The sequence below is a fragment of the Sciurus carolinensis genome, chromosome 4 (genome assembly GCF_902686445.1).
Source record: "Sciurus carolinensis chromosome 4, mSciCar1.2, whole genome shotgun sequence".
Classification (NCBI taxonomy): Eukaryota; Metazoa; Chordata; class Mammalia; order Rodentia; family Sciuridae; genus Sciurus; species Sciurus carolinensis.
This window is the reverse complement of record NC_062216.1, coordinates 48906592-48931540: the sequence shown is the minus strand read 5'-3', so window position 1 is coordinate 48931540 and position 24949 is coordinate 48906592. Positions and strand designations below refer to the sequence as shown.

Sequence of the window (24949 nt, the reverse complement as noted above, 5' to 3'; positions counted from 1 at the left end):
TTCTCTTGTTGACTCACCTATTGCACACCCATCTGTTTTCAGACATGCACAAGGAAATAGAGATGTACAAAAGCATCAGGCATTTATGCCCCTATAATACTGGGTTGCCATATGCATATGGCACAAAACTTGGCACAGGCAAGAGAGAAACAGCATGGAAAATAGTATATTTGAAATGGACAGATTCCCCTTCTCATCAATGTCTCAAGTCTGGGTTCATTTCTATATTTTCTCACAGGAAAGGGGCAAAGTACAAGAAACCCTCCTCCAGGGTATCTCATCTTTCTGTTGTCAATTACAGGAGTATAATATAATCCACCTTACCTGGGGGAGGCTCAATTATATTTTAGATCTCAAGGTAATATAATGAGAAATGTTACCCCTCCATATAGAAGAGCAAACCCAATGCTCATAATCCCTGGAGACGAAATAGAAAACTGGTACAAAGTTTTCCAAAATTCTCCCATTCATAAAATAAATGATGTAAGTGCTTTCTTGTTTCCCACTCATTCCCCTCTTATATTGGCCTTCATTAAAGGATCTTCTAGGTTTTCTCAGTTTAGATGTCCAAGATTTCATTAAAGAAATTAGAATATTATATACTTATGATTTTGGTTTATTAATAAGAGATGGTCATTTAACACCTGTCAAATATGATAGCTATGCTACTAGATTATCACAATTTCCAATTTCTTTTACTTTTCTGTAATTGCAATTCAAGAGTTAAAAAATGAAGATTGCGACAGAAAAGCAAATTGAAACTTCAAAGAACAGAATTGCAATAAAATTAAACTGATTTAGGAAATTATTATGAGAAGTCTGAATAATAATAAGTACTCAAAAGTAAAGTCTGAAATCAAAGTTATGAACACTCTTTTTTTTATTTTTACAGACTGCATTTTGATTCATTATACAAAAATGGGGTAAACTTTTCATTTCTATGGTTGTGCACAATGATGCCTGTCTCATTCCACCATTTTTCATACCTCGGCGCCCTCCTCCCTTCTCATTCTTAATGAATGGATATATGACTTTCTTTGTCCAGAGCTTAAAGCTTTGAAGGATCAGATAAAAACAAAGCATATTATTCCATTAAAAAAAAACAATGAAAGGAAATAAAGTGATACACCTACCCTTTGTCTTTTGCATGAACATCAGCACCATGCTGAAGAAGAAGTTGAACTATCCGAACTCTGTTGTAGCCTGCTGCGAGATGTAAAGGAGTGGACTAGAAAAGAGAAAAACATATCCCCCTTTTCAGGTGAAAAAGCTCTTGCTTTGCTATTTAATCTATATTAAATCAAAATTAAACACAATGAAAGTTAATATAAAAAATACTGGGTTGAAATGCAAACATTCAGATTTCAGACCTGAATGAGAGATAATTTGTTATCCTCAGAAGAAAATTCTAACTTTGGTGCCATATGCTATGGTATGAATGTGAACTGACCCAACCAAAATTCATTTTGAGGCTTGGTCCCCAATTTAACAGTGTTCAGAATTTTGGGGCCTTTAAGAGGGATTAATGCTTTTTCTTGCAAGAGTAAGTTACTGTTCAGGAGCGAGTGGACTGGTTAACACTAGCATGTTTGTCCTTCTCAGTTCAATCTCTCTTTTTTTTTTTTTTTTTTTTTTTGCGGTTCTGGGGATCGAACTCAGGGCCTTGTGCTTGCAAGGCAAGCACTCTACCAGCTGAGCTATCTCCCCAGTCCTCAGTCCAATCTCTTCATTCTTCTCCCTCCATGTGAGGCCTTTTTTACACACACACACATCCCCATTGGACAAATCCTGCCATGTGATGCTATCTACCCTGTGGTCAAGCAGTCAAGGGGCCCTTGCCAGATGCTGATGTCATCATGTTTTCAGGACTTTCTGGCCAAAACAATTGTAAGCTAAACATACCCCTTTTTTCTTCATATATTACCCAGCATCAGATATTTTGTTATACCAACACAAAATGAACTAGGGCACCAACCACTTCCCTTTCTTGTTTTTCAAAGGCCTTCAAGTAATCAAAACCTATCCTACCTACACTAATTCTTTTTCTTTCAAACATGAACCATGTTCTGAGAAGTCATATCATAGATCATATTTCCTTTAAGTGGAAACGTTCTTCCTTATCCTATTTAAGTCCTGTCCTTCTAAGCTTTAACTTTTAAATCCCGATTCTGCCATAAAACCTTATCTAAAGATTTTGCTTGCAAAATGTCCTTTAATAGAAAAGATTGAAGCCTATCCCTTAAGAACTATTTGAAGAAACTGTAATGAAAACCAAAAGGACATTATTCATTTCATATGGCTCCTAGTAATGAGTCAAACTAATTTGCTATACTATGCAATGAAATATGCCAAGATAGTATTTAATCTTCTATTTTATGCACCACATTTATGGTATCAACACAAGAGGAAAATAAAATTTTTCTTAACTAATTTCTGACAAATTTTAATTTAAACCAAGTTATTAAAAGATTCTCTGCTAAAATTAAATATAGTAATTAAAATAATCAAACTTCTCACCTTTAAGTAATCAGAAATAACTTCATTTTAATTAAAAACTTCCCTGCAACCATAGCAGTTTTCCACCTTTGCTCATTTGATGTTTAAATACTATAATACTTTTTTACACAGGCTCTAATATACTTTAATGCACTCTCTTTCTCTTTCAGTTTTACAATCTTCTATTTGGGGTCTTAGGATTTACTAGGATTTTCAATTTATTTTCTTCACCTATTCTAAATGTCAAAATGCAATAGAACTATTATATACTGTACCATCTATTACTGCTTTCAAAGTACTGTATACTTTTTATAAATTCTGACAGTCTCTTAGAAAATGTTTTAAGCAATATACAGCTATTAATGAGGAGTCGAGGTAAATTAGAAGAGTCCTAAATAGGAAGTCAGGAAACCTGACTACATTTCCAGATCCTATGAAACCTTTTGAAGGTCATATTACCTGTTTATCTCAGCTAATTCACATGTAAGCGAAGCAACAAAATCATCCATTCTATCTCAGTAACAAAAATAACATTTTCTCCCATGTATAAAACTTTTAAAACATAAAAAGCCATACAAAAATAGTTAAAATTTTGGTTTCAACACACAACAGACCCAACCAAATTTCTACTTTCAGATACAGGTCAATGTTATTACAAATGATAACTCTGAGATGATCAGTTATTTTGGGACTCTTATTTTGCCTTCATTTTAGAAAGATATTTTCTGCTGGATTAATGAAATCTGGGTTAATCTTTTTTCTTCCTACTGTAAAGGTGTTGCTCCACTGTCTCTGGCTTGCATTGTTTCAAGACTGGAAGTCTGCCACCAGTCTTATCTCTTTCTTTGTACACATGCTTTCTTCCTTGGGAGATATAAACATTTTATCACTGGACTTAACCAATTAGATTATGATGTACCTTGGCATAGTTTTCTTCATAGTTTTTTTATTTTATTCATTTTTTTGTTTTGTTTTTGTTGGTGCTCAGGGCTTGTTGAGTTTCTTGGCTGTAGTTTTCACTAAATTTGGACAACTTTTAGTTATTAGTTCATTAAATATTTTTTCTGCTTCCTCTATCGTAATTCTCTCATCTGGGACTTCAATCAGACATGCATTAGACTACTTTCGAAGTTTTCTTTTTAAGCAGGACAAGAATAGCCCGTAGCATATTTTTGCCCTGCTACTGAAGTATGTCGTCCTGAGTACTCCATGATATCCAAAGAATTAAGAGGGTCTTCCATTTGGTAATAGAAACTATTACAGATTCTGTGTGAGTTCCTATGATTGTAATCTCTAATCATCTTGGGTGGTTCCTTTATCAGTCTCACAGAATTTCCTCATACACGTGTTAATCAGTCCCAAGCTGAAGACTATAAAGGGATCTGGTGTAGGTCCTATGTCTTTTCACCAGTGTCATCTCTGCAAAGTTCATTTCCATCTCAACTCAGGGAGACCATCAGGTTCCCTCTTCCTGCATTAAAGCATGGAAATTTTCATACAGACAGAGTTGGAGCAATTGTACAGTTTCACCTTATTTGTTCTTTTTTGCTGGAGTAATTACTGCCACAAACTACCTTATTAATAAGCAAGTCCAAAAACCATTGATTTATGTGTTTCATCCATTTTTCTTGTTTCAGGAAGAATGATAAATCTGGTCCCTTTTACTCCATCTTGGCCTCTTTTAGGACCGAACTTTTAATTTATAAATGGTTGGGAAGCTTCCTCCAGAAATAAGGACTGCTTTGAATGAATGGTAAGTCAGTAAGCTCTTATGGGGAACAGCCAACATTTAATATTTTATGGAAAAGGTGGCATCTTTGTTGCTTATAAACGGAAAAGATTTTCCTCTATTATATTAAATGTCATTTACACAATTTGTACACAATTGATTGAATACTTTCTATTTATTTCTGGAAATGAACAAAGTTCCTAAATGAATAAAAATATACACAGTAAATAAACTTACAGTAGTTTATTTAGAAGGGCAAAATGTAATAATCATCATTTCCAGGTGTTTTATTTATGATGCTTTAAAATGGTAATACATTTGCTTTCTCAACAATTGAAATTTATGTAACTCAGATAAATTAGATGGCTCTGTAACTGGCAAGGTAGAAAGTGATGGAAAGCGTGAAATAAAGCTATGAAAAAAAATGGAGCTAAGAAAATGAGTTTCAAAAACTATTAGGAAGCAGAATTGATGAACTCTGATAACTGACTGATATACATGATACAGGATATTCCCAGTTGGGAAATGTAAATGACAGAAGAAGGAGGGAGAGAAGAGGAACAGGGAGACCCTGAGGGAAAGAATCTGGGGTTTAGGTTTATTGGATTTAAAGTACCTTTGTGATACCTCAGTGGTAATGTCAGAGAGAGTGCATTATAAATATTAAACTACAATTCAGAAGTTAAGGCTAAAAACAAACCTGGTCATCATCTACATTCATATAAAATATTTTAGCATCCACCATGTATCTGACAGCATGCAGTGTTAGGGATAGTATTGTAACCTAGAAAAGTTCAATAAAGTACAGAGTACCTAACAAAAATGCAAATAAACTAATTCTTTATTCAGAAGGACAAAAGAGAGGAAACAAAACTCTAGTTTCTAAGGGGTCAAGTAAAGAAAGAAAGCAGGGAACGCAATACAGTGTGAAAAATGCTGAAGGGAAGTTCAGGATGACATCAAAGTCCAGAGGTGTAAAACGAAACCCCTCTACAGGTGAACAGAAGGGAGTTGGGGTGAGGAAGATTCTTTAAAGAATTGTTCTCCTGAACTGAGACTTGGGGATAAACAATATTCATTGATGTGAAAGTCCAGGGGTGTTAAGGTAGTGTGAAGCATATGTGTTAGTACCTAGTGGATATGTATATTTGAGAAATTAAAAAATACATATATATCATCAACTTAGTGTAGTGTATGAGTTTGGGGGAAACTCTAAGAAGAAGGCAAAACCACCAAAGGATTTGAAGCAGATAACTATGTAAGATTGGAGTTTTGGAAAGATTACTTTAGTTACTATATGGAAAATAAAATTGAAGACAGGGAGCAAATCTTCTGGAAGAAAGACCTGAAGAGAAGACTATAGGACTAATCTAAAAGATAATGACAAGGTCAACAGTGAAGATTCCAAGTAGGACTAAATGAGCTATGGGAGTAGGTCAGTTCACAGAAGAGTACATGTAAAGAAAATAGAATGAGACTTTCCTAGTAATCTTTCAAATGTGGATGCTAACCATGCAACCTATACAGTACCACTAGAAGACACGTAAAAATTAGTAAGACAAATAAAATAAATGCAAAAAAAGAAAGTATAGACAAATTGAAGACAAAGGGTAATCTGAAGAAGCTTATGCCACCAAGAGCCCAGAGGTTTTTCAAAATAGAGAAAAAAATTAACAACTGTAATTTACTAAATGCTGTCTAGTTATATCAAGCAACTAAAATCTGTAGCTTAGAACTAAATTTAGTGAACAGTTACTATATAGTGCCACATTTACACCCTGAATACCAAATGGTAAAGCAATGATAAAAATAACTTTATAATTGCTAGGATAATGAATTGAGTCTAATTTCAGTATTGGATAAAATCTGTAAAATGTTCATGTTACTAGATCATTTGATGGTAGTTGTAAACTAGTAAAGAGAAGAAGTAATTAAGACACTGGTATACACAAAATAGCAATCACCTCCAGCTTCTACACTTCATGTTTATTCTAAAAACATATTTTTGTTGGGAGAATTTTAAAATACAAACGTGCAGTAGTAAAGGACAGAACTGGAAATACAAAAACTGTCTAAAACTCCATCTAAATGTCATTCTGAAATGTTACCACTAATATCATTAATATTTTCATGCTTACAAACTCCATCTAAATATTATTTTGAAACACTACCACTAATCTCACCAATATTTTCATACTTCTGCTTACAAAAAGAAGTCCTCATTTAAAGAAGTCTCAATTCAAAGTTTTCTTCTTGGTTATGGGTCATAAGAAAAAAAAATTTGTCTTTGATATAAATTTGCAAGGCAATATAAAGAATTTCAGGTAGCTTTAGCATTTATACATAAATACACATATTTATTTATGCATACATATGCAGGTAAAATAGTAAAAACTGATAAGCCTGTTAAGAGCTGTAGATGCAATCTTAACACAAGCCCAGACTTTTTTTTTTTTTTTTTTTTTTTTTTTTTGGTACCAGGAATTGAACCCAGGGGTGCTTAACCACTGAGTCACATCCCCAGCCCTTTTATTGTATTTTATTTAGAGACAGTGTCTTGCTGAGTTGTTTAGGGCCTCCCTAAGTTGCTGAGGGAGTTGCTAAGTTGGCTTTGAACTCGCAATCCTCCTGCCTCAGCCATCCAAGATGCAGGGATTACAGGCATGCATCACCGTGCCTGACCATCCCCAAACTCTTTATATCTTTATTTGGAGGCAGTCTTGCTAAGTTGCCCAGGTAAGCCTGGAACTTGCAATCCTTCTCCTATTTCACTCTGATACCCTTCATTCACTTCACTCTGCTCTACATAACTCAAATGTCTCAAGTAGCTGGGAGTAGATGGAATACAGGTGTGTGACACTGTACCTGACTTGAATAAAGCCTTTTCAATCTGAGTTTGCATTCTGGCTTTTGAAACCTTAGTGTGTGGTTTGGGCTAATTTTTTAATGTTTCTAAGTGCTATGGTCTGGATGGTGCCAGTTCCCACAAAAGGTTATTGTTTAGAAGCGTGGCCCCCAGTGCAATGTTGAAGTCAACTTTTTAGAGGTGAGGCTTAGTGGGAGGTCCTTAGATCACTGAGGGAGATGCCCTCAAAAGAGGCATTAAGGTATTTCTCCTGGGACACTGGTGAGTTTTTGAGAGTAAGTTGTTATAAAGGCCTGGGCCTGATCCCTGAGTCACTTTCTGGCTTCCCCTCTGTTGGTGTGACTGCTCACTATCATATGTGCTACCACCATTGCCCCTCATGGTGTGATACAATTCAGAGGGACCTCACCAGAGCTCTAAGCTGATGCTGGTGCCATGATCCTGAACCTCCAAACTATGAGCGAATTAAATCTCCTTTCTAAGAAAGTTGGCCTATCGTTGGTATTTTAGTATAGTAACAAAAAAACTTAACTAATATGCTGAGACTTGACTTCCAATATCTGAAAGTAGAAATTATAAACCTTATCATGCAGGGCTGTTTTATGAATTAAAGAACTGTACAAAACACCAAATATAGCATTTCTCACACAGAACAAGGCCAATAAAAGCTGGTTATTACTTATTATCTTATTAAGTAGCTTACACATTTAGATTTTTAAAATTTGTTCTAATTAGTTGTACATGACAGAACGCATTTATACATTTTGATAGATCATATATAAATAGAGTGTAATCTCTCACTTTTCTAATTATACATATTGCAGAATCACATCGGTCATGCAGTCATACACGTACGTGAAGTAATAATGTCTGTTTCTACCATTCCTTCCCCCATTCGACTTCCTTCCCCTTCACCCCCCTCTACCTAATATAAAGTAACTCTATTCTTCCCTATCCCCCCACCACTTATTGTGAATTAGCTTCCACATATCAGCAAAAACATTCAGCCTTTGGTTTTGGGGGTTTAGCTTATTTCACTTAGCATGATATTCTCTAACTCCATCCACTTACCAGCAAATGCCAGAATTTCATTCTTCTTTAAAGCTGAGTAATATTTCATCGTGTGTGTGTGTGTGTGTGTGTGTGTGTGTGTATCACATTTTCCTTATCCATTTATCTGTTGAAGGGCATCTAGGTTGGTTCCACAGTTTAGCAATTGAGAATTGAGCTGCTATAAACATTGATGTGGCTGTGTCCCTGTAGTGTGTTTATTTTAAGTCCTTTGGGTATAAACTGAGTAGTGAGGTAAGTGGGTCAAATGGTGGTTCCATTCCAAATTTTCTGAGGAATCTCCATATTGCTTTCCATAATAGTTGCACCAATCTGCAGTCCCACCAGCATAATATATGAGTGCATCATTTTCCCCACATCCTTGCCAACACTTATTGTTGCTTGTATTCTTGATAATTGCCACTCTGATTGGAGTGAGATGAAATCTTAGTTTTGATTTGCATTTCTCTAATTGCTAGAAATGTTGCACATTTTTTTCACATTTGTTGATCAATTGTATATCTTCTTCTGTGAAGTGTCTAGTTCCTTAGTCCATTTATTGATTGGGTTATTTGCTTTTTTGGTGTTAAGTTTTTTGAGTTCTTTATATATCCTAGAGATTAATGCTTTAACTGAGGTGCGTGTGGTAAAGATTTTCTCCCCATCTGTAGATGTTTTTAATGGTCATTTATGCCAGTCCCTACCTTACTTGACTATAAGCATTATTTGATTTAACGAATCACTTCTGTGAAATGTCTAGGACACCATCCTCCTCATTTTCCTCCTAACTCACTGGTCATTCCTTCTTAGTCTTACTATCTGGTCCTCATTTTTTTGATACTGAGGTATTGCAGAACTCAGTCTTTAGATGTCTTTTCTTCATTGTGTATACTCCTTTAGTGATCTCTTGCAATTCTGTCACTTTAAAGAACATCCATAAACTGACAATTCAATTTTATCTCCAACCCTGTCCTCTTTGGTGACCTCTAGACTCTCATAAACCAACTACCTGCTTGACATCACCACATGAATGTATAGCAGATACTCATGTTTACGGTCCACAACTGAGTTCCTACTATTTCACCTAAAACCTATGCTTTAAAAAAAAAAAAAGTTTTTTTTACCTCTGTTAATGGTTACTCCATCATTTTATTCAGACCAGAAATTTTGAAAGTTTTTCTTGATTCCCATCTTTCTTTTACACACTATATTCACACCATCAGACTATTTCCCCCTAAATTTATCTAGAATCCAGTAACTTCTCATCATATCTACTCATCACCAACCTGGTCTTTCAGATGGTTGGTTGCAATAATCTTCTATTTTGATTTCCCTCCTTTCCCAATAATCCCTTCAAAGTCTACACAACATTGCAACAGAGCAATCTTGTAATATAAGTTAGATAGACTGGTCATCTACCCGAAATCTTCCAGAGATCAGGATTGTAAGAATGACCTGTAAGGTCAAAAACAATCTCCCCTACTACCTACTCTCAACTTTCTGGTATCATATTTCACTCCGTTACCCATCATTCACTCCACTTTACATGACTTAAATACCATAATAATTAGTTAGCTGAGACCCCTGAGAATTAGACTGTACTAAGTGAACTAAGTACCTTTGGGAAAAAAATCAAAAACTAGTAATAAAATACTTTCCAAATTAAAGTTCACACATTACTTCTTAATAAATCCAAACAACAATGGAAGGCAAAATATTTCTGAGGTTATATTAAAATAACAAAATTCTTTTTACTGGGGATTGAACTCAGAAGCACTCAACCACTGAGTCACGTCCCTAGCCCAATTTTGTTTTTTATTTAGAGACAGAGTCTCACTGAGTTGTTAGTGCCTCGATTTTGCTGAGGTTGGCTTTGAACTCATGATCCTTCTGCCTCAGCCTCCCGAGCTACTGGGATTATAGTTGTGCACTACCTCGCCCAGCTAAAATAACAAAATTCTTACAGATGCACAACTAAACTATCAGTTTTGTAAGAAATGTATGGTGGTGTGTGTCTAGAACATAAAAATTTCTAAATCCTCATTCTTTCTTCCCACTAAGCAAAGAAATCATGACAACTATCAATATACCTAGATGTATTACTACATATTAACTCCAGTAGAACCTTAGCATTTACATTTTAACACAAAACAAGTAATGCTAGCTCACAAATGACTGCTAGGTGCAGAGAAAAGGGTTCCTGGGTCTAATAGCGCTGGGGATGCTTTTCAAGTTAACAACTACCACAAAGAGTAAATAGCTAGACTTCGATAAAACTTTTTATATTAAAAACGTAAAATATATGCTGGGTGTGGTGGCACAAGCCTATAATCCCAGCGGTTCAAGAGGCTGAGGCAGGAGGATTGGGAGTTCAAAGTCAGCCTCTCATCAATTTAGCAAGGCCCTAAGCAACTCAATGAGACCCTGTCTCTAAATAAAATACAAAATAGGGCTGGGGATGTGGTTCAGTGATAGAGTGCCCCTGGGTTCAATCCCCAGTCACTCCTGCAAAAGCATAAAATATAAAAATTCTTATATTCTTAAGACAATTGTAATTAATATATTTTTATAAAGTAAAAACTTGACTGCATTCCCTGAACGAGATTTTAAAACAAGACTGCAAAACACCAGTACTCCAAATATTTGTCTCCTTTCCTCTTTTTTTTGTCTTTCAACAATACTTGTGCAATAAAAATACAAAAGTAACTGTCAAAATTGGTCTTTAAACTATTTGCCATAATCTTACTATAAATAATTACAAAAAACAATATATAGTTATTTATTTATATCCTCTAGTTCACCATGAGTTCACTGATAACAGAGACTATATCTTATGTTTTCATGGCCTAATATACAGGAGAGTATACTAGAAAGACACACATAAAAGTCATTGTTAGCTTTCAATTTATATTACTAAAAAGAAAGAGACAATATGGATAATACAACATGGTGAATTTGACTTTAAATTTGTGCAAAAGATTTACACTGACATTTCAACACAGGCATGTATGTTTGATACCTTCCTTAAGAAAATATAAAACCACAACAGTGAAGCTATAAGTCATCAGAGAGCTGTCTAGCCCATGATGTAGAGTGTATTTTGTTTTCTTTAAGATGAGGATTCAGTTTGATCTATATTCAATCCTCCTGAATCCAAAATGTGGTTTGTCCAGGACTTCACTGGTTTCAGGAAACCCACTGACCTCAGGCAAACTGGGATGGTTGGTCACCTGAACCTAGACTTAAAGTCGAATGAGTTTCAGGTTTCTGGAGCTGCAGTGAGCCAGAAAGTTGTATGAGTATGTGCAAACACTTACATGTATTCTGACAAACACCCTTTAATTTACCAAATTAGAAGAATCCTATTTAAAACAAGTTGGCTCAAGAGATAATAAAAGATTAATTTTTTCCATCCCAGCAATACATTTCTTCAATAGATAAGCAGAGCCTTCCTCAGTTCCATACAAGCTCTACAAAATAGTGTACTATTCAAAATTTTCCTTCAGACTTACTCTATAGTTATGATTACAAAATGATTCAATAAGATAAAATTTCATGACCTTTGAACATAAAATCTTTGCTCTATTAAGGACAAGTTTAAAGAAATATAAAACAATCATATACTGACTGTCTGCTAGATTCAATACTCATTAATTTACAGGACTTTGCTACACTGGCTTCTGCTATCTCTTTCTTATTTTTTTTTTTCCTGGAAATATTCAAAAGTTAATTCAAGATACAATTCACCTCTGTATACTCCAGAGATGCCTCCAAAAATTAAGGGAATTTTCTTTTAAAACTCCAATGTTACTATCTCACATAATAGTGGTAAAAATTTCATTATCACCTAATATTCATGTCATTCAAATTTCCTGTCTCAAACATTATCTTTTTAAAATTGGTTTGCTGGAATTAAGAACAATACATTTATTTGATTATTGAGTCTTTAAGTCCCTCAAACCTGCAATAGTCTTCATCCATCCTTATTTTTCTTTTTTCAGAATATTGGTCTTTTATTTTTATTTATTTTTGGTACAGGGGATAGAACCCAGGGACAACTTAACTACTCTGCTATATACCCATCCCTTTTATTATTTTTAGACAGGGACTCACTAAGATGCTTAGGGTCTTGCTAAATTGTTGAGACTGGCTTTGAACTTGCTCTTCCTTCCTTAGCCACCTGAGTCACTGAAATTAAAGGCATGTGACACCATACTCAAATCTTTTAAAGAAAATGCCGGTTGCCTGTTCCCTTTCTTGTGTGACTGATTTGGTAGTTACACTAGTACTGATTGTAAACTGGGAGTTAACTTTCCTCCTTCAACTGAAATATTTTTGGCAAGATTATTTCATAGGCAGTACTATAGATTTCATACAGTCTCATATATGTGACATAAAATGTCTAGATATTCTTTTAGTGATAAGATCACCCAATGTACCATTAGTTTTGCAAATACTATCTATGAACTCATAAGTCTAAACATAATCTTTGTAGGTTTTTATTTTTTAACTTCCCTCATCTCTTAAAAACTATAAGCATAAAGAAACACAAAACCATTATCACTTAAAAATTCCACTTTTTGGATGTATAAAAATGTGCACCTTCAAGTCTGGCTTCAAAATGACATACTGTATATATTTTTTCTGTTTAACTGGTCTCAATTATCAATTACATTTATTAAGCACTCTCTCAATAGAGTTCCTTTATAATTCATAATATATTCCCTCTAAAAATTCAAATAGTACAGATAATATGAAGTAAAAGGTTCTATTTCTCCCTCTGGTCCAACAAGCCCTTTTCTCAAATGATCACTGTTTACAGTTGCTCGAGTATTGTTTGAGAGATTTTTCCATGTCTATGAATGAGTATTTGATTTTTCTCTTGAGTTTTTTGTTGTTGTGTGTTGGTTTTGTTGTTGTTTTTTTATTCTGGTACTGGGGATCAAACCCAGGGAGGACCTCATGCTGGCAAGCTCTCTACCATTCAGTTATACCCCAAACCCTTTTTCTTCTGTTTTAAGACAGGGTCTTGCTAAGGTTCCCAAGTTAGCCTCAAATTTGTAATATTCTTGCCTCAGCCTGCTGAGCAACTGGGATTATAAGCATGCACCACTGTGCGGAGCCGCCTCCTGAGTTCTTTCTGTTGCTGTTTTTGTCACACAAATGGGATTGTATTGTCTTCTTTGGAAATTTGTTTTTTTTCCTCTTAATGTTACTACATAGAAGTTTGTCTTATTTTTTGTAATGACTGTACAGTATTTCCATTGTGTGACTGTACCATAATTATCTACCCATTGCCTACAAATGGATATTTTAAGTAGTTCAATTTTGGCTCTGTCAAATCAAAACATATCTCATTTGAATCTGTTATTTAGTTAAGATAGATCAGTGTTTCCCTTCCACATCAGCCATTAAGGCAAAATTCCTAGGAAAATATAATAAACACATAATCAGAGCTTTATTAAATTTCTATCAGGCACAGAGACATGATTACTCTGCCAAGAAGCAAAGAGCTAAGAAGCTCTTTAAGACAGATACTTAGATCAGAATCTAAACAAATTAAAAGCTAGAGAATCAATATGGGCATGAGTCCATGGAAATATATCTCATTGTCTCTTTTTAAAGAAATAGCATAATGAAGATCAGTTTCCCTGAAGTTTCTTAACTCTTAGACTACTACAAAGAGCATGACAAAGTACACTGTATGTATTAACTTGTTTGCTTTACACAACAACTACCTGAGATAAGAAACTTCAACTTCCTCACTAGAACAAATAAGGAAACAGAGGAACAGGGAAATAACTGCAGAGATGGGGATCAAATCCAGGTAGTTTGAACTTAGAACTTTTATTCCTTTGGCTGGAAGCTCAGGTTCTAGATAGGATGTTAAGAAACCAATCACTATGGGTAAGTGGTAAAAAGATGGACAGGGATCTCCTTGGTTCTGACTACTTTAGCACTCTGATCCACACAAACTATCAATATCAACAGTATGACCACACCATTAGAATGGACACCCCAGAATTGTGAAACTCTGTAATAATTAAAGTTGTCTAAAAACAATAAAGTAAAAACTAAAAAAGGTCTGGGATGTAGCTCAGTGGTAAAGCGCTCCTGGGTTCAATCCCTAGTACTACCACCTGCCAAAAAAAAAAGTAAGTATAGCAGAATAAGGAAGAATAAAATTGAAATGGAAAAGGATAATTTTTTTGGTTTCCTTTCTAGTGCATAATTTTTTTATATATCTCTAACAGATTTGTTATCTGCCTGAATTATGCCCCTCTGGTTGTTTCAACTACTTCTTACACAGTAATATCCCTGATTACCTTTGTGGTCACCCTCTGGTTGGTCAAAATACCTCTTTTTAAAGTATGATAATTGGGCACTAGATCCAGATCAAACTCATCTAAATCAGTGATATCTCTCTCTCTCTCTCTCTCTCTCTCTCTCTCTCTCTCTCTCTCTCTCTCTCTCTCTCTCAATGTAGTTAAGTAGAACCTGTCAGTTAGTCACAGTAAAAGTTTCAACAATGCATTGCTGGACTAGTTGCCATTTAAGGCCTCTTCCAAATAACAGTCTACGAATTCCAGATAGATGAGATGAACAGAGCTAGAATAACGATTGATATTTCATAGCCTCAGAGACAAAATATCTACTCATCTTTAGGAAGGCATATTAGCACTTGAAAAGTTACAGAATTTATGAACTATTTTGCAAAACAAGCACTTTTTACTTTAATTGCTTTAATAGTAAAAATTTAAAGTGAGAATACAAAGGGCTATCTTTATTGTAAGTGTATATATTAAGAAGAAAAGGAAAGGAAAAAGGAAATAAACAAAAAAACAATGAACAGGAATCATATAGAGTGATATTTGTGATAATAAAGTTCTGAATGTCAGCTTAACAACACTGTATAAACTCTGAGGGGATTCTTCAACAGCCAGCAATTTCTTTTCTCCAGCCTCAGTCTTCCAAAATAAGTTTCTAGCACCCTTTCATACAGTTTGTATGGGATGAAAACAAAACAAAACAAAATGTTTAGTACTCTCAAAGTAAAACATTAGTTTTTCACTGTTTAATGAGAAAGAGCTGGCAGACTTTACAGAAACCAGATTTCCTGATCTGAGAATAGCCTGATTTTTATATTTTAAGAGAAATATTTGTACTGTTCAAACTTCATGAGTTCCTTTTTATTGATACCTGCAATCTCAGAATCATTGATGCTTAGATGTAAAAGCCTAAGTAACGTATAATAGATAACTGTTACACTTACTGGCATCTAAAGATTACACTGGAGGGAATCTTTCCACCTTACATCATCAGAAGACTGGCAAAGTCCTTTCACTGACTTTTATGTGGTTAAGACCTTCAGGACTTTGGCAATATGTTGTAATTATGCATGTTATCTACAGTACATTTTTAAAAAGTTTTACTTCTGATGCCATTCTTAGAAGAAAATAATGCTTCTTACTAGTTACTGAGAGTATTCTCTTTCTATTATGAAGGTATATTATGGTATGTCATTAAGATTTTTGATACTTTAAAGAGAAGTAAGCTTCTTGAATGATTTTCCTTTTAGTAAAACTAAAAAGGGTCTAATATAAAAATAACCAGGTTATTTATAACTAAATGCACACTGTATCCTCCTCCTGTCCCCAGATTCATATATTCTGAAGTCCTAATCTCTAGATGTGATGTATCTGGAAGACAGGATCTTTGGGAGGTAATTAAGTTCAGATGAGAGTGGGGCCCTCCTGATGGGATTAGTGCCCTTTTAACTTACACATAGAGCTTTCTTTTACTCTACCATATGAGCAAAGAGCAAGAATGCAGCCAGATAGCCCTCACCAGTCACCAATCACACACCTTGGACCTTCCCAATCTTAAGAACTGTGAGAAATAAAATTTTGTTGTTTAAGTTACCTGTCAAATGACATGACAGTTCAAGCTGATTAAGATACCAGGTAACTGGTATAAAATGAATTAAGAAATTGTTTATGTTTGCAACCAAGCAACCATTTTAGTAATACTAATTCAAAGCTACAGGTAGTTTCAGATTTCTTAAATTCATAATTAACTCTTAATTTCCCTTTTACGGTTTCTCATCAAGCTAGAAGGGTTTCCTGAAATCAGATTCTCTTTTCACCTAAGCAAGGTTTTTACACAGAATGGTTCTCCCTTTATTTAAAGGTTTTAAGAACTTTTATACAGCATCTACTGTCAAATGGTATTAACTGAACAATGTATTCAAGCAAAAAAAAAAAGTACACGAACCATAATGATTACAGGAGTGTTTCTATCTTCAACATGTAACATTTGATACAAAAAAGCATTTAAGTTAGCTGGGGATATAGCTCAGTTGGTAGCCTGCTTGCCTTGCAAGCACAAGGCCCCAGGTTCAATCTCCAGCACCACAAAAAAAAGGGAAAAAAAAAAAATTTAAGTTACAAAGAACCATAAAAAACACCACCACTCACTACTCCATTCAGTTGAACTGTGACATCGACAATACCACTGAAGCTACCTTGCACATTTCTTCCTGATCTTCTCCCTTGCCACTCTGCCAGATGGATGTTTTTCCAGGTACTGCATAATTGCAATCTACCATACTAAGACAACTTGGTTTACCTGTAGAGACAGTGGAAAAATGCGGGGGGGCGGGCTTCACACTTAAATTCTAATGATTTTAAAAAATAGATGCTTAAAGTGCCACTTTTGCAACTTGGTTTCTAAATAAAACTTTTATTATGAATTTTACTCATAGTTCAAATGATTTAGCACTTATGCCCTTCATATCCCTCAACTAGTCTAATGGAGATAACTGCAGGAAAATTGTGCTTTAGGGTATGAGTGCAGAAGAATCCAAAGCTAGGAGTGGGGAGGTGGCTGAATCCAGGTAAAATGGACAACTGAGTTTTATCACCTACTGTTTAACTCGGTGGCATCTTCCACTAAAGACTCTTTTTTCAAAGAGTAAAACAGCATAGCTGGCACAGATACTAATTACCCTCACCAGTAGAAATGTCACATTTGACAAAATAGAGATTATTTTAGTGGAAGTGATTCCCTAATGAAAAATTTTAAGGCAAGACATTTTCAAGTCCTATTGTTACAAGATGAATATACACAAGCATAAGGATTTTATACAATATATCCCAACCTAAGTAGGCAAGAAAAATTGCTCTAAGGAATTTCTGCATTACAGAAGACATGTATTGCTCAGCAAGATATACTCTCAAGAAGTAATTTGATTAGATATATAATTAAACCTAAAGTACTTGAAGAGTTCCCTGACGCAGACGTAATGAATTTTGACCTTCTTGTAATCCCAAGAAATCCCTGAACTATGATCCATAAAAGTTGGAAATTTTTAAAATGGTATGACCTTTTATCTTCCAAGATTTGACAAGAACAAGTAAAATGATAAAGGGCACTAAGGGCCAGGGGAAGCCAGATATGTGCTCCCAGGTAATGCAAGAACTTTCTTATAGGGGAAGAGGGCTCTACATAAACTTTAATCTAGATACTGGAGTATTGTCTCCAAGGTGACAGTACAGACTCTGAAGCAATCCAACTGTGTTACTGCTAGTTACTACTAACTGCTAAAAAACAAATAAAATATATTACAGTCTTAAAATATTAGAATTGAAAGGTAGTTTAGAAGTCACTTGGCTCAAATCCTTCACATTTCAAGATAAAAAAATTTGAGGACTCAGATATAAAACTTGCCCAACCAGATAGCTAATAACAGTTACTTGCAACTTAATATTTCATCTTCTAGCTTGAAGTTTATGCTTTTTCTCATAATACCATGACCCCAAAATATACATATGAAATTATTTTGCTATGGCAAAAAATCCTCAAATTTAAAGATATAAATTTAAAATAACTTGATATAAAGTGAATATATTTAGAAGATCATTTTAAAAATCCTCATTTATTCTATGTAGCTATGAAAATCATTTTAAAGTAATTCATCTGAAAAAAAGATCCTCTTTCATGCCTATTAAATAATAAGCATTGCATTTGATGTTCTCCTAGACAGATATTTTAGTTATCTATTACTATACACCCCCCCACACACACACACAAAAAAACCCAACAACAACAACAACAAAACACCTCAACAACGGCAAGTTACCTAGGTAGTTCTTCTACTCTATGTGGAAAGAGATGGGGTGTTAGGATGACTGAGTCACCTGAAGGTTCAACTAGAAACAAAGGTGGGGCTTGAATGTCTGATGCTTGGACAGTTAGAATCATTTACAAGCACAGGTGGATCTGCTGACTACAGGCCTCAATTCTTCCTCACGTGGACCTTTCCACATGCTACCAATAGCAGCCAAGTTCCAAGAAGGAGCATTCTCAACACCAGAAGTTAATAGCTGCCTGGTCAATTCAGGGGCTTGCCTTTGAAGGAATAAGCATCACTTTTGCCTTATGTTATTCACCACAGCAGTTCCAGCTAATATTAGAGTCAGCGTGGGAGGAGACTAGATAGGGGCACAAGTAATAAGAGGCCTGGCTCCTTGAGGAGTCTTCTAAATAATAATATACCACATATGGATTGTTAAAATTCTGAACAAACATGATATTTAGAGAAGACTTACACTGAGGAAGGGGGCTACTTGCCAAAAATAATGAGAAATTCTCTTTATATTACAATATGATGATTGTATACAATCCCAAAACTTAAAAATCAATACAAAATTCTTACACTCATCCTGTATCTTCCTCATGTTCCAGTGGATTTGCTTTGTGAAATTCAAATGATATTATTTTCAGTTAAATATTAATTTTTAATGAATGAATGTTTAAAAATGGTTACCTATCTCAAAAACACATTTTTTAATTTGTTAAGTTGCTAATTTAAACAATTTATTAAATGTGATTTTGGGTGAAAAGAAAGGGAAGGTCAAACTCCAATAAAAATTAATTCAGTTACACACTTTGTAGATTACCTGGTAACCTATAACCGATTTTTATTCAAATGCCACCTGTGACTGAGCTTAGTTAGTAAGGACAATTTAAGTGGGGATGTAGGGAATGTTAAGAGTATATATATGTTGTTTTGTCAGCTTTCTTCGCTGCTGTGACTAAATGATCTGACCAGAACAATTGTAGAGAAGGAAAGGTTTATTTGCGGGCTCACGGTTTCAGAGGTCCTAATCCACAGAAGGCTGGCTCCATACCTCGGGGTAAGGCAGAACATCATGGTGGAGGAGTGTGGCACAGGGAAGCAGCTCACATCATCGGGAAGCAGAGAGTGATTCCATGCTCCAGATACAAAATATATAGCCATGGCCAATTCCCACCTCCTCCAGCCACATCCTACCACTTCAGTAACCACTCAGTTAATCCCTATCAGGGGATTAAATCACTGATTGGGTTAAGACTCTCACAACCCAATCATTTCTCCTCTGAACCTTCTTGCATTGTCTAATATGTGAGCTTCCAGGGACACCTCACATCCAAACCAATACATGTGCCCATTCTAATTATATTCAAAAGCTTCCAAAGGAGAAGGATCTAATTTATTGAAGTTCTACTATGTGCTACGAACTATACTAGGCACATTAATGCCATTTCATTAGTCCTCTCAAACGCCCGTGGAATGGGCATGAATATACCCATTTATGAATGAGTAAACTGAAATTTCTAGAGCCACATTCACAAAGTTAGAAAGCAAAACAGTCAAGAATAGAACTTGATTATTCTGACCTTACAGTGTATTTGCTCTTTGAAGCATATCACATCGTTTTTTTCATGATGTCTTCAATGTATACTAAATTTTACTTTATTTATGATTGATCTCCATTTAAAAATAGTTTTTAAACACTATAGTTATCTCTGTTTCCAGAGTCTTATTCTTTATTAATTATTTTATGGAAGCAAACATTTACTCAGTAGAAATCTGACATTTAAAGCAAGCTTTCATTGATTTTTCTGAATTAAATCACGTACCTCCAATTGCCTGTTCATCTAAATTTGTGGTTTCTTGCACAGACATACCTGTCTAAACACTAATGCTTTAAAAACAAAAGAGCCAAAAATCTTACCTTACATCAATATTTTCATATAACTGTACCAAAGCAAAAGAAATATTACCTCTTTTTAGCACACCAGTTTCAATGTCGTGGACAATGTCTTAATCATTCAATCAGTTTTTTATTTCCTTGTAAACAAGTACCATTAACTACATATTTATCTTCCAGGACACTTACAATGACCTACACAAGGTAGGTGTTGAGTTTTGGTTGAATGAATGAATAAATGAAAGGAGAAAAAAGAAACCAGAAATACCAGAATTATAACGAACAGTTTATTTTAAAAAGCAGCAATTATTATTTATTTTTAATATCTGATGACATATAAAGCAATAGCAGGCACAATAGATTATGCAAAGATATATAATATTCCCATTTAAGAATATGTAGACTAATCCCTAATTCACTATTCCTTGTTATGACAAGGAAAGAATAAATTTAGACCTTTGTTTTTGGAAGGGTTCTGATAAAGAAAACAAAGAAAGGGGAATAACACAAAGAAGGAATGAGAAGAACTCTCAAGAGGGTTGAGTACTAGAATAAATCTGAGAAGCATTTAAATATTTATTTTCATTTATTATAGAAAGAAAAGTATACTTGTTAAAACTAGTGCTGAAAAATAACAAACACAGAATATTGCCACCTTAAGTTCAGATATCACACAAGGCCAGAACACTTGCATAATTGCTAATAAAACATCTGGTATTGATAGAAAATCCCACAAAGGAAGATTAAAGGTCCAGAAATTTAAGTTTAAAAATACAGGAATAAGATATTCCAGAAAGGAAATAAACTGTTTTAAGGTTCTCGTTGTGCTTCACTGTAATTAAGAAGTACAGAATGCAATGGCTACTGATAATAGGCAGAAGATAGAAGAGAGTCTATCTATGCCTCTACATTTCTAACACAGCCATCGTTAGAAGTGTATATAAAGTGGCATGAAAGAAGCATCTTAGAACAAAATAAAACTTTTCTGCCTCTGGCTTTTAGGGTGAAAAAAAAAAAAACAATAAAATGCCTAGAATAGTCAACTTCCAATTTTTAATTCACATGTAAAATGTTAAATAAAATTTATGAGGCATTGGTTTAGACTTAGTTCCAGCACTAGGCCCAAGAGACCAAACCAAAATGAAGTTACTCATGCTGGAGTTCTATGCCAACAAGCTAAAACCAAGTTGTTTATTTGACCTCCCAAGAAACTGGGGGTGGGGGGTGTTAGAATAACAGCCAGATCCCCAAACAGGTCAGTTCTAGCTAGCATGGAAAGGAAGTCCCTTCTGTTCAACCTTTACAGCAAAGTAACCATCAACTTTTTGTTCTGTTTCTGCTTTCCTTGGCTCTTTCATCTTATAAAGTCAAACTCTTTGCTCAGCTCACCTGTATACTCTTACAAAATGAGATGTCACCCAATTCTACAATCATAAATTAAGTCAATTAAGATCTTTGAAACTAAATTTGTTGCAACAAAGTATATAAAATGTTATTGATATTTTACTATTTTCAGAATTCTATAGGTAGAAAAAATAAGAATCTGTGGGAAATAAAAATATTAACCACTCACATATTACCTAATTAGATAATCACCAACTCACAGTACAAAATTAAGATACTATTTAAAATTTACACTCTCACTGTATAATCTCACCCATCACATTAAAAATATGCAAGTCTCAGACCCTTACATATCTCGAGGCAAATTCTCCACCTACAAAGCATTGTATATAAGGAACATTTCTCATCCCCAGACATTACAGAATTAACATTTCCTGTACATTTATTTCTATTAATATTTTTTGCTGTACTGAGGACTGAACCTACTGGTACTATAACACTACATCCCCAGCCCTTTTTATTCTGAGACAGGGTCTCGCCAAGTTACTTGGGCTGGCCTCAAATTTGTGATTTTCCTGCCTCAGCCTCCCCAGTAGTAAGGATTACAGTGGTGTGCCACCATGTCCAGCTTTCCTGGACTTTTGAAATTTAAAAACCAGGAACTATAGTAAAACCTCGGAGGAACAGGATTCAGTCTTGCATTAAAATTGTCCTTTGAAAAAGCCTCTAAAAGAGAATGTGACTCATAACATGTAATTGAGTCTTCAAGAAATAATTTCTAAAATAAAAGTCAAAAAATAAAACTTTATGTACTTGACTTACTATATACAAAAAAGTATCTTTATCCTCTCATTAATATGTAATCTGACTTTCTAATTCTTAAACACATGCAAATGACCTGAAAAATAAAAATATCCAAGAGACTTGTGATTTAGTAGCTAGATTTGCTTACATATTTTCTTAATACTATTAGTGAGAAGAAAAAAATACTGTCATAGCTAAGAGATCTTGTTCCAATCTCCACCGACCCTGAAAATATTTCCTGCTTTGTGGTTTTACTGCAACTGATACATTTAATAAGAAATACTTTGTGCCATAAATGAGGATAAAATATAAATATGAATATTATTCAATTTAAATTATGAATTTTTACTTGTACTTTGCAAACAGAGGACAACTGTGAATGATTCCCTATGATATATGCCTATCATTGAAACCTAATAAATGGTTAAGTCTGATTTTCTTGTTCTAATTTAATTTGAAAAATTGATAATCTAAAATCTCTCATTCGCATACTTCTGATTTCATTTTCTAAATGGCAGAATGCAGATGATTTTCTCACTAAGATGACAAAATTATGTTCATCAGGGAATAACAGTCATCCTAAGCTGCTGCTATCTGCAAAGTGCCAGGCTTGGTTCTGTGCAAAATAGAAAGACAACTAATTGAATGGTAGAAAAGGAGGACATGTATAAACAACAATAATATAAGGAAGTCTGTGGCAAATGCCAGAGTAATACAGAAATGGAGCCATAGAATGTGAATGAGGAATACACTGATTCCAGCTAAAAAGAAGCCAATGTATCCTCTTCTGGGGAGAAGAGAAGGAAAAGTAATGGAGTTCTATACACTTGTGAGGGGATGAAGCAAAGAGAAAACCTGTGATCATGCTCCTTAATAATTACATGATTTCTTGCACCAGAAATGGGGCTGTCATGGTATATAAGGTAAGGATGGGAGAATTATGCAGGGATAGGAATAGACTCCTGCTAGAGTAATGTCACATAAACTCTGTAGTATTAAAATGGCTATGGAAAACTGAAGTAGGCTGGGTTCTAAAAGATCTGTGTCTAAGTACCATAGCGGCACTTACCACAGATAAGAAGCCCCTTCTCTGCACAGTGACAGAAGTCACTTTATCAGCTGAAAGAATCCAAATGAAATCTCGAGCTCAAAGCATGCACATGTGTTAAAATTCCCAAAGCAACTTCAAAACTGAAGGAAAAATGAAGACTTACCATTTTAAAACACCTCCTCAAAGTAAGTGTACTGAGTAAATCTTTGCTAGTTTATAGCAGTATAGAGTGCTTTGTTTTTCAGCCTATTAGGTAAATCATTGCAAAACTTTGCAATCAGTTACCATAGGTTAAAAAGGATTATGTTTCAGTCTATATTCTGCAAGAATATGAAACAGATAATGATGCTGCCAACTGTACATTTTATACATTACCTTACACTTGTGACAACTGTATATTAATGCAGAACACTGCCCTCTCTTTTAAGCTATTTTCTTTCAGTATGCCATAATTGACTCAATCAAAAATAATAATTAAAAAAGCTATTATGTAGATCTAAAAAAAATTTAACATTTTCCCAGCTTTAATGCAAAAAGTGCTGATATCGAGCAAACAAATTTCTCAAGAAATAAAAAAAGAAAAAATTAAAATGTTCTAACAAATAAATAAATAGGGCATAAATAGTTCCAATTTCCATTATTGTATACAGAAAACAATATATAGTTCATTTTAATCACCGACAAAGCTGCAGTTCCATGCAACAGACAACTTTCAGTGTCTGATATTTAAAAGGCTTACTTAAGATCCGTGCTTCACCAGCTGTATGAATATGTCAAAACTACCAATAACAGAGCAGTATTTCATTTTATATTGAAAAAGATGTCAGAAAAAATACAGCCATATATATGTACGTATATTCATGTAGCTAGAGATACATATATACACATCCCTACTTCAAAAAAATTTGTAAAGCAAGAAGAAATTACTGGTTATATTTGAATAACTTACCTTCCGCCCATCACTTGCATGGCAATTCACATTTAGAGGAGTCAGTAAAGCCATTAGTTTTTCTTCATTACCACTCCTATAAAAAGATAGCAAGTCAATTTCTATAAAATTGTAGGAGTTTCTTATGAATATTTACGGATATTTTTTCACAAGAGAGTGGGAAATAATAAAGGTTTGCTCTGATTTCTTTTGTATGGATCACAATGAATCTGTTCAATATTCAATTAGTATTTTTCCAATTAATTCCTGTTAATCATCATTTTTAGTGATACATCTTGGATAATGCAGATGTTTATATTTTAGTGTTACATATCTACACAAAGTCATCTTCTTAATTACAAGCAAACTTTATTCTGATAAATAATCTAAAACACTGGAGTTTAAAAAATACACAGAAAATGTTGTAAAGAGCAAATCAACTAAACTATAATTGACCAAGATAAAAAATAAAAACAGATGAGGATTTTAACATTTACTTTATGTCCCTCATTTGAGCTTTACTAGAAAAATCTTCAGAGGAAAATGAAGATATAGGCATTTAAACACTCCAAGAATATCATTTGAAAGGCTAGGTAACTAAGGTTTGCAGGTAGCTTAAGAAACATTTCAAATAAAATTAATCTGA

General features: G+C 34.3%; 1 protein-coding gene across 1 annotated transcript in view; it reads right to left on the bottom strand.

The window, feature by feature from the left end:
* Tnks (tankyrase) overlaps positions 1-24949 on the bottom strand; it is a 194521-nt gene that overhangs the window by 71591 nt on the left and 97981 nt on the right. The window contains 2 exon segments of the mRNA XM_047547891.1: positions 1134-1228; positions 24325-24400. Of these exon segments, the coding sequence (XP_047403847.1) occupies positions 1134-1228; positions 24325-24400 (171 nt within the window).